General features: G+C 41.8%; 2 protein-coding genes across 4 annotated transcripts; one reads left to right on the forward strand and one right to left on the reverse strand.

Annotated features, from left to right (window-relative positions):
- The first annotated feature begins 1,746 nt into the window (after window positions 1-1,746).
- Window positions 1,747-5,033, forward strand: rhof (ras homolog family member F). The gene is made up of 5 exons (XM_076044972.1): window positions 1,747-2,242; window positions 2,469-2,556; window positions 3,532-3,641; window positions 3,914-4,048; window positions 4,166-5,033. The coding sequence occupies exons 1-5, from the start codon at window positions 2,108-2,110 to the stop codon at window positions 4,328-4,330; spliced, it is 633 nt and encodes a 210-aa protein (XP_075901087.1). The 5' UTR covers window positions 1,747-2,107; the 3' UTR covers window positions 4,331-5,033.
- A 1,323-nt stretch (window positions 5,034-6,356) lies between these two features.
- tmem120b (transmembrane protein 120B) lies at window positions 6,357-10,623 on the reverse strand. Of its 3 annotated transcripts, none has more exons than XM_076044954.1 (13): window positions 10,469-10,623; window positions 9,413-9,531; window positions 9,162-9,278; window positions 9,005-9,064; window positions 8,826-8,921; window positions 8,636-8,725; window positions 8,434-8,499; window positions 8,223-8,284; window positions 7,979-8,071; window positions 7,532-7,596; window positions 7,232-7,300; window positions 7,088-7,130; window positions 6,357-6,540 (listed from the first exon to the last, which is right to left on the reverse strand). In XM_076044954.1, exons 1-13 carry the CDS (start codon window positions 10,529-10,531, stop codon window positions 6,428-6,430), a joined length of 1,056 nt encoding a protein of 351 aa, XP_075901069.1. In that variant the 5' UTR covers window positions 10,532-10,623; the 3' UTR covers window positions 6,357-6,427. The 3 variants fall into 3 exon arrangements, with proteins under 3 accessions (XP_075901069.1, XP_075901071.1, XP_075901070.1); XM_076044956.1 differs by lacking the exon at window positions 10,469-10,623 and adding an exon at window positions 10,035-10,420; XM_076044955.1 differs by lacking the exon at window positions 7,088-7,130.
- Between the last annotated feature and the right edge of the window lie 9 nt (window positions 10,624-10,632).

Here is a 10,632-nt window from a genome sequence, read left to right on the forward strand (position 1 = left end):
TGTGTTGGGCTTCAGGCGTTTTTCATGGCGTCAGCTTCACCATACTGTATTGTGGAAGCATATGGGACACACTGAGAGGTGTGTGGCTCTGGAGGCACGAAAAAACAGGCAAAATTCAGTATTCTTTCTTTCTTTATTCTTCTAATAAGGATTTCAGTCTGGTGGATTGAATCTATTGCAAATGAAAGAAGGTATCTCATACTATTTGTTTTTTCTATGTATATACTTTTTTAAGATATGTTTCATTTGAGACTAGTTCTTTGATATTTTGCATGTATGTCTTGGTGCTAGTAGATTGTCAGACTAGTAGATTTTCCTTCGCATCCATGTTGCACTGTTTTTATGCCTGTGTTTTCTGAGAATTTCCAATAAATAGTTCAAAAACGTGTACCTTTGTTTTGTGACTGTTGATCTTTAAGATAGATGTGTGACTTTCTCACACCCAGCATTTCCTTACCAAATTGTTCCTAGGCCTTTTGTTTAAAACAGTATTTTAGCCCAGCATCACAAACTGCACAATGGCAATAGTTATGATTCATGCTGTACGTTATGAATTATGTTTGATAATGTTTTATTTAAATATTTGCAGGAAATATGTGTTTCAGTGAAAAGAAAACCTCTTAAAATAGACACAGGGCAGTGTCAACTCATCTTAAAGGGGCAGCTCAAATTTTTATTACTACCATTGTCTTCAAACGGCATTTTCTTTTAACAATTCATAATTGAAGTATTTATTTGTTCCTCGGACCTCAAACTAAGCTGATCCCACTTTTTGATCAATTGTTTACTACCAGAGCCAATATAAATTGTCAAATACGAGATAAGTGCACGGGACACCTACAGTAAGCCTCATCCTTTTTTCCTTATTTGCATCCGCATGGCTTCAATGTATTCAGATATTGTCATTGCGTTTACGGTATTATTCCAGACCATTTTGTCTGGGAGACTTCATTGCATATCCAGTCCCTTGGTTATTACCGTACATGCATGGCTCACTAAAATTCTACAAGGTTATTTATTACAGCAGTTACTCTTTTAAACATACGATTTTCTTTACTTCACTGCAACATAACATAGTGTACCTTTGTGTGTCTATCATCCCCCACATCAATCCTTTTTGCTTGATTAGGTCTGCATGGATTGCGCTACAGAACGAGAAAAAAAGCTCTTCTGTGATGTCACGGCTACGTGTGGCAGTGCAGACTAAAGCAGTACGACTGATACTGTTCAGAAAATACGTCCTGGGATTTATAATTCGAGCACAGCAAAGAAATATCACTTTATGAAAAACACATGGATGTATGATTTCTTATTAATTCATCACCCATTTCTGTGTTTTGAACATGTACACACTTTGGAATTTTAAAATTCAGTAATTCTATTTGCAAATATCAATTATTTGAACAAAAAGTGCGCAAGCCTGCATAAATTATGTGATAGAAATTCAATTATATCAGGCAGCTGATATACCACTTATATAACGTGTTCCACTTGAACAAAAGAAGTCTGAATGGCTGTTGATGGCATCAAAGAATTAAAAAGGAGCTCACAAAAGTCAAAGGCACAGGTGCAGTGACAAGATTAAATCCTCATTCCTTGCGTTCAGACCATATATGATCTGCCTGATAAGATTGTAGAGATTAATGTGTCTCCAACGTTGGAGGCGGGAGGCACGATGCCTCTGATGGAGGCAGAACTTAAGATTGAGCACCCACCCATAAAAAAAAAAAAAAAAATCAATAAAGGCGTATGCAGAAGAGGAAATAGGAGCAGCCGCCACACTCTGCTCTACAAGTTCTCACAGGCCAGAGATGCTTTCAGCGTGCGGGCTCATAGGACAGCGCCGCACAAGCACAGGAGGAGGCGGGTGTCAACTGGGGATGGCGTCGATGTGACAGGAACAGGAAGTGGTGAACCCCGAACGCTACCTGCTTAAACATGAGGCTGGTCTGTTCCTCTATCTCAACGCCGCCTGCGAACCGTCTCCGCCTCTCCGCATCCAGATTCGTGATCGGTCTTGGCCACAATGTGCTACACATAAATCTGGAGGGAGAACACTTGGCCCCGTCCCCCCTGGCACCTGTTTGAGTATTTTGTGGGCGAGGAGATGACGCAGAACGGTGCCGGGCCTGGCAGTGGCACGGCAAAATGGGGCGAGGAGCTGAAAATTGTGATAGTGGGAGACGGAGGTTGTGGCAAAACATCACTTCTGATGGTCTATGCCAAAGGTGATTTTCCAGAGGTAAGAACTTTATGTCAATGTAGTGAATCTCATCTTTTATATATATATTTTTACAGTTAATTTTTACATTTAAATATGATCCCCTTTGGAATTTAAACTATTCATAGCATTTTATGATCAAAATCTGTAAATTACACCTTTTTTAAATTACTTTCACCAATACAGTAAAATGTTCTTAAATTGTGAAATATACACCCAACACATTTTTCTTGTGTGTCAAAAACAGAAGTATGCGCCATCAGTGTTTGAAAAATACACCACCACAATCTCTCTGGGGAGTAAAGAGATAAAGCTCAACTTGTATGACACGGCCGGTAAGAATGCATATCAAAACCTCAACCCCACCTGTCATACATTGTTTTGATATGATTATCGATCATTGTTGCTTGGGGAGAGGACGTGGTTGGACACCCAACTGGATGATCAAAATAGTGTTTTTTTAAAAGTTTTTATGTAAAATGTGGGCGTCGCTTCGCCTTTGTGTGCTCATCTCTTATCTGGTTGCACTGACACGGGAACTGATAAAGGTCGAAGATGATGTCACAGCATCATTTTTCTTCACTCTGTTTCAAGAACTATCTGTCTTTGACTTTATATGCTGACCCTCAGTATATTTTAATTTAGTCTTGGGTAAATAGTAAATTCTGTACAAGTAGTAAGATTAGTTATCCAATAAGTGTACAGTCACACTCTTTTAACTTACTTACAAGAATTTCAAATTCAAATTGAATGAAATATTAGTCATTTGCAGTCAAACGGGTACTTTATCTTCTGTGCACTTGCTGCAAGGCACCTTCCACCAGCAGGAAAAGGAAGCTGACGCCAGGATGTGGTTGCATTCATCCTCTCTGTCTTTGTACAATACATCATATCTTTATGCTCAGGCTGATGCATGTAATGCTCACAGCTTCTATTCAGCTCTAAACATTCAGTGCATCTTGACTGGGGGGAAAACTAACTGAAAACACAGAGCTGCAATAAATTAAAAAAATATATATATATACCTAGTGTATTTCAAGTAAAGTCATCAATGCAGTAAAAATGTCCAAGTTGACTCTCAGGCTACTTAGATTAAAAACATTTGGATTCATTCAATGTCAAAAGCAGATTTTTTTTTAAAAAAATAAGAAAATCAGCTATCTTTTTAAAACTACATTTTCTCTTTGTTTCCAGATTATTTCTCAACAACATTAAAACACCTTTCCTTTAAATAAATTACATTACTACAGACAAAAGCTAGAAATTGTCGAATCAAACACTGCACATAAACACTGCACATCTCTTTTCAGGGCAGGAAGACTACGACCGACTGCGGCCGCTCTCATACCAAGAGGCCAACCTGGTTCTGGTCTGCTTTGACGTCACCAACCCCACCAGCTTCGACAATGTCCTGATAAAGGTAGCAGCCTCTAACGCTACCCGATACGAGCAGACACTTTGCAGCAAGCTTAACTGGAGGTCAAACTGGGCTGGTGAATGATTGATACAATCAAGTGGCCGGGCCGCATTCTTTTGGCTATGATTAACTCGCACGACTGAACGAACATTAACCCCTCTGTTTGTGCAGAAAGGATTAGCACAGTGAAACAACGAGAGTAGCCATGAAGCTCAACAACCAGGTGATAGCGAGGAGGGAGAAACACTGACTTGTGACCTTTTTTCCTCTTCCAGTGGTTCCCAGAGGTGAGGCACTTCTGCAGGGAGATTCCGGTCATCCTGATTGGCTGTAAGACTGACCTCAGAAAGGATAAAGAGTGCACAAGGAGGCTCAAGGCCCTCAATCAGGACCCCATTACATACACGCAGGTATGACAGAATGTATGAGCATCTAAATAAAGGTCAGTTTAAGAGGAAGCATGCGAACCAGAAACCAAAACCAATAAATAAGTGCAGTCACCCGAGCTGGTTTCTCTTTGATCACAGGGCGAAGAGACCCGGCAGCAGATGAACGCAGACCTGTATCTCGAGTGTTCTGCTAAGTATCAGGAGAACGTGGAGGACATTTTCAAAGAAGCCACCAAAAAGGCTTTGGCCTTCATGCGCAAACAAAGAAACTATAAGAGGAAGAAGAAATGCATCATTTTGTGAGTCTTGAAAAGGCCTTTGTTCAAACTGAGAGACAGAATGGTCAAAACAACAATGATGTGTCCAGTACTGACGTGGGAGCAGCGGTGTTGTCCAGGAAAAGGACGAAAGTCCTTTTGAAGTATCGTGAGAGCTTTAAAAAATTACGCAACAGGAAGAACATTTTGCAAGAATTTGCAACAGAATTTTTTTAAAGTGCCTACACACAGTGGTTTTTTTTTTTTTAGTTAGAAATGGTAAAGAAAACAGATTCCCCATTCCGCATAAATGTTGCTATACGAGTCTCAGGTGACAAGTTGTATGAACGATTAACTGGACGTGGACTGACTGTTACCGTCGAGCAGAACTCTTTATCTATGCCAACAGCGCCCACTAGTGTTGGAAAAACAAAAGTGTTCGACAACTGCACACATAAGACTCGAAGTCGGTAAATAATAATAAAACAATATTAAAGATGAAAAAAGTAACAAAAGCAATATAAGTTGAATGTCAGTGTTGCTGTTACACAACATATGGTAAGTGATTTTATTTTAAATTTAATTTTATTGATACTCTTGTCAACGTAGCATTGGCTAAAAACATTTTCCTGTTACTGATCACAACTAACCACCAGTTAGTCTTAAATAGACAATGCAGTGCGGCGTCTCGCACACATGACGTGTATATACAGCCTGTAACCTTGAATAAATTTTGTTTTATTTTGAAAGCACGACATAGTGGGAAATAAGACATGCAGAGGTTTGGAACGTCTTGAATTTTCTTGTTTTATTTTTTCCTAGTTGCTTCAACAGGCTGGAGGGAAAATAAGGCATCAGTGAGCTCACGTGGCAAAAAACAAAACAAAAAACACCGTGTAAAAACTTTATCAACAAACATTACACTCACAGAGCAGTGACAAGCAGGAGCTTCAGTTTTCACTCTCGAAAAAAATCTAAACATAACAAAACAAAAAAAAACAACAACTTTGAATCACTTTATTCGGTTGGCTGAGTGGAACTATACACACAGAGAAATTTTTTTTAAATTATCCAGCACATTTAAAAAAAAAAAAACATAACTTCATAAGTCAGTCTCACAGTAACAGCATAAACAGCAGCATTTGACCACGGTGCATTTCTGTAACATCACATAAGATGGGAGCCAATATGAGCAACATCACATCCTGAAGAACAGAGGAGAAACAGTTGTGAATGGGTGTGTGCATGTGTGTGTAGCTGCTGCCTGAAGTGAGAAGACTCACACCTCACGCTGCCTTACAGTGTCAGTTTGTGTTAGTGAAAAAGAAGAAGAGAGAGAAACAGACCCACCACCAAGTCCAGGAACTTTTATTTTGATGAGAATCCTTTGTGAACTTTGTGCGCTCTAGTGTTAACGTGTGTTTTTTAAAAAAATTTTTTTACCAAAATTCTAACAGCAACTTCTTGTTAACACAAAAAGAGGTTAGCGAGATGAAAAAAGGAAACGTACCAAAAAAAAAAAAAATTGTGGGTGGGGACAACAGACTAGAAGCGCGGCGTCGCGTTGGACATATTCTAGAAGCTACTTCACAGAAGTATGGAGCGTGTTATGTGACAGACGTCTGGTCTTAAAAGGCAAAGTGTGTATCTGCTCTGATAATCAACGCTGTCGCCTGTCCCCGCCCGGCCACGTACTTCGAATTGCATATGGTTGGAGCCTCGGCCCGCCGACAGATTCATGTACTGACACAAACGCCTGTAAAAGGAGGGGGAGGGGCTTTTCACTCACACTCTCTTTTTTTGTCTACGTACACGATAAAAGCAACAGACTGTTGCTCTACTTGGTGCTAGCAGCGACATGAACGAGTCATTAAAAAGTTGATTCAAAAAAGAAAAAAAAAAAGTTTATCCTCCCGTCCAGATAGGTCAACAAGACGCCGCCGTCGCCGCCGCCGTGGAAGCCCGTGAGAAATGGCGGCTACATTTTCCCTTTAGCCTGATTGGACACCAGTCAGTCCCATCAAGCGATTGTGCGTGCTGCTGACGAAAACTACTATTGGCCCTTTGTTTAAAAAAAAAAAGAAAAAAAAGAAAAAAAAAATCTTCGGTGCCTTGTTTCATAGGAACAGTTTTTCAACCTCAGTCATTCTTTTCCACCTTCTCCTGGTTTTTCTGAACCTTCTGGCGGACGACTTTGAGCGTGGTGAGGAAATTTCCCAGGAACAGGACCAGGAACGTCAGAGCCAGCATTAATACCTGCAGACAGAGAGAGAGAAAATATTAAATTATTTATTATTTTATTTCAAACAGGTCGTGACACTTGAAGCAATGTGTGAAATGTTAAATGGGGTCAAGAAGTGTCAAAGGGCAAAAAGCACGGCCACATCTTTAAATGACAACGACATATCCTACCTAGCTGCGTTTCCATTACACCTAGAATTGCGCAAAACCTAAATACGGCAATAAAAAACTGGCGATGGAAACACCTAAACTTCGCTAAAAGGTTTTGATGCTCTCATGAGGTGTTTCTTTTTTTAGACGCATCCATATAGAGAGGTATTTCGCAAAAGTGTTATGGAAACATTTTTTTTGCATTTAAACATCATAGCATGTGATGTTCGGGGTCACGTGACCAGTTCACTTCAAGTGAAAGTGGTGCGTTATTTTTGGATAGAGGAGGAGGATGAGGAGGAGACTGAATTTTTTTTAATAAGTAATAAAAGAGAAAAATATAACCATTTTTGACAGCAAACAAACAAAAGCAAACATAATTCTCATAAAATCTCATCGCGCAAGATTTTACGAGAATTACGGCTTGTGCGCTTCGCACCATTCAATGGAAACGCCTGCAAATCACAATTGCACTTTGATGACATTTTTGAAATATTGCTTTTATTTTGCAAAACAACTGTCATGGAAATGCAGTTTGTGCAGTTGAGCTCCTTACCTGCCACTCCTTACAGTCCTCCAGCCATGCTAAACGAAACAGGGTCACTGAGTTGTACAGCTGCCAGAACTGCAAAGGAAGAGGACACGCTGGCTTCAACAACATGGCTGCACACCTGCACTAATCAATTTGTTTTATCTGATTAGATTTTTTTTTAACAGGCTGAGCTGTCCTTTCGTCCTTTGCGAATCAAACATTCCGTGTAAATGGGAGATAATCCAGTGATTTGTGGAAAACTCTCCGGTCCTCCCCCAAGGATTCACATAAGGTGTCAAAGTGTTATAGGATGTATACACTTACATGGCCAAAAAAGAGGAATGGCAGAAGAAAAGTGAGGCCTCTCCACATCCAGGACTGGAATCCCTCTGCAGAGACACAAAACTGTTCACCTGAGGCACCTGACAGAATGTTTCCCAAAATCTCTCCACGAAGCCAGACCGCGCAGCAAAGCCACGAAAAAAAAAGACAAAAAGAAAAGCCTCCATCCCTCCATCTGCACAAAGGATGCTGACAACCCATGCTTCAAAAAAAGGATCTTTGCAAGATGGATTTATAAGGTTTCAGACAAGATGATTATTCTGCTGCTGCCAATCTGGTAAATTTCTTCCAACGTCTGCTGAAGAGCTGCGATGCAGACTGACAACTCGAATTTTCACCTTTGCCCCATTTATTGTCCCACACAGACTCACTGCTGCAGATGGTGCAACAGTTAAAATGCCTGCCTACCACACACACACGCAAACGCACCCACTGTGAGGTCCAGCTGATTTCTTTCTCCCAAAGCTCGGAGCCGGTACAAACAGCCACTCTGGTAGTAATACTGGAGGAACTGGACAAAGCCTGGGAGAGAGGCAGCAGAAGGAAAAAACGTCACGTGACGCTCAACATAGGATCAAGTGATGGAAGTGAATTTTTTTTTTAAGGAGCTCAAATCAGAAGGTGCCTTTAAAGTCTAATTCCAGCCTCCCTGACAAACACGTCAAGTCCTTACTTTGATAAATAGAGAATGCAAGAAACTGACTTCTGAACTTCTGGTACATAGGCCCCTCTGGCCTGCAGAGACAATTGAAAAACAAAACACACACACACACACACACACACACAATAGAACAGAGAAAAAGTTCAGTAAATGAGGTCTTTACCGTCTTCCTTCAACGGCTGTCATTAACGAGCACAGCTTTGTTAGAAAGGTTGTAACTCACCAGGTGAGCATCACACCGGACAGAAAGGTGGAGACATAATGATGAGACACCCACCAACCTTTGATCCTGGGGGGATGAGAGGAAGAGTATTGGAAAGAAATTTAAATGGTGTGAAGCAATAACTTGTAATACCATAAAAATCAATGCAATGCTTTCAAATAATTGTACAGTTAAAAAGGAAAGAAAGGGGTTGGGGCCACACCTGGAGCCGTTGCTCATTAGGATGCTTTCTCTTATGGTCAGTGTGCAGTAGTACCACACCAGTAGGAAATTGAAGATTTCATCTGTGACTCTAAACAAAAGGAAGATTGAAAAACAAAAGATGACACTGTCACCTGAGCCGTTCCACAAAATCCAAAGCAGGGAGCTCTGAGAAGAAAGAGTTTTCTCACCGGCAGTTGAGGAAAAAGAGGCAGGTAATTGCTCCAAACATCAGGATTATCGTCATGTAAAGCTTGAACTTTTCATACTCATCCTTGTAGGCAAATCTGTATGGAACGATTGAAAGAGAAACGATGAAACTCAAGCCACGGCAACGTGTCCCTGCTTTCTTCAGGCTCGGACCACTTACTTTGCCTGGTTGCTGAGGAGTGTGACGTTGACATTGCCCAGGACCAGATTCAGGTAGAGCCTATAAACACAACAGCAGCAACAACAACCTGAGAACTGAATCAGACTTTTTTTTTTCATTGTCTGGTGTGTGAGTGGATGTGACCGGTGGTACCCACCCGTTTCTCTTTGGCAGATATGCTTCCATGTCAAAGAACACGTTTTCTTTCTCTTTGATTTGCGTCTTGATGTCCCTCATCAGTTCGAGCTCCTTCTCCTCGCAGCTCTGCACGCACCTTTGGGCAAAAGGCAACACAATTATTAGAGGGAAACTTTCATACACTTGGAACGGAACTCCAGATATTTAGTTTTTCCAGTGACCAGAAGGTTTCTCCCACTCCATGCAGAGTGTAAGGCTTGAGTTTCTCACTTGTTCATGTTGTAGCGTAGGTCTCGCAGACATTTCCTTTGCTTGCTGATGGCACTGCTGCATGTCGTCTGCAGGTTGGTGAGCTCCTCAAGCTTTTGCCGGTAGATTTTGTGTGTTTCCTAATGTCAGAAACGAGCAAATAAACAAAGGCACACACTGTAAGAACATTTGTTTAATAGCAACATCTGCTGGGTGGTTGCAGCAAGGGGCTCCTGGGTGCCTTCAGGGAAAATAGGGCATAAGCAACCAAATTAAGCGTAAAAAAACCTAGCTTTGCAAGTGAGGGCGACACAGGCAGTTGTCATATGACAGAGAAATAAATGTACACGTCGATTTGCATTTCCCCCGCGGCTCTGGTGTGATATAATCTTGTGGTTGAGGCTTTTAAGGACCAGTTCCCAAACTCCTTGTGACTGAACATTCTTCATGAAAACCACCGGTGGTTTCCCCATTACCTACAGCTAGGTTCTTGTATCCGTGAAGCGGTCATATAGGGTAATAAAAAGGGAGACGACGCAAACCTGAGATCAAGTAAGATCCTTTCAGGTTAGCTAGCTAGCAAACGTGACCTATTGTACAGATGATATACGATGATGCATTCAAGGACCACAGTACAACTTACATTTGCTCGGGCAAGAGGCACGGCCGCGTCGTTCAGCTACCTCCGCGGCCTCTTTAGTAACTTTACTAACACAGGACATCCGCTCAAACTCATTGATTATTGATAAGTGTAGTTAGCGGCTCCGTTGCTTTAGCCGATCATTAGCCACACAGACCAACTAGCAGCGAGAAGTCTGCATCTCAAGCTAACGGCTGAGGCAACATTAAAATTAGGGATGCTGAACCTTCAACGGAACGTAACCGGTTCGTAAAACACCGCAACCGGGGCGATGCTGCGTTTACGGCCGGGACGAGAATGAATGACGGGCTGGAAAGGAGCTATCCAAAGTAACACAGCCAGGACCGCGACTGGATGTCGGCGCCATCCGTGACGAGCCGGAGCCGCAAAAAACAGCGCCAGACTCGATTGGGTGTAGTGTTCTGGATTATGGTCACCTGCAGTTGTTGATATTCTTCATCGATTTCCTCCCATTCGGTCTGGAACTTCGGTTTGGACATCGTGGTCCTCTGGTCTGATGTAGCACCGAGGGGGACGGCTTCACTTTGGGTCCACCCCGAGTCCCTCTCCTCACGCAGACTGGCCACTCAGACGCTGCGCT

This window comes from Nelusetta ayraudi, unplaced genomic scaffold, assembly GCF_046127955.1.
Source record: "Nelusetta ayraudi isolate G7.1 ecotype Tasmania unplaced genomic scaffold, CSIRO-AGI_Nayr_v1 ptg000083l, whole genome shotgun sequence".
NCBI classification, from domain to species: Eukaryota; Metazoa; Chordata; class Actinopteri; order Tetraodontiformes; family Monacanthidae; genus Nelusetta; species Nelusetta ayraudi.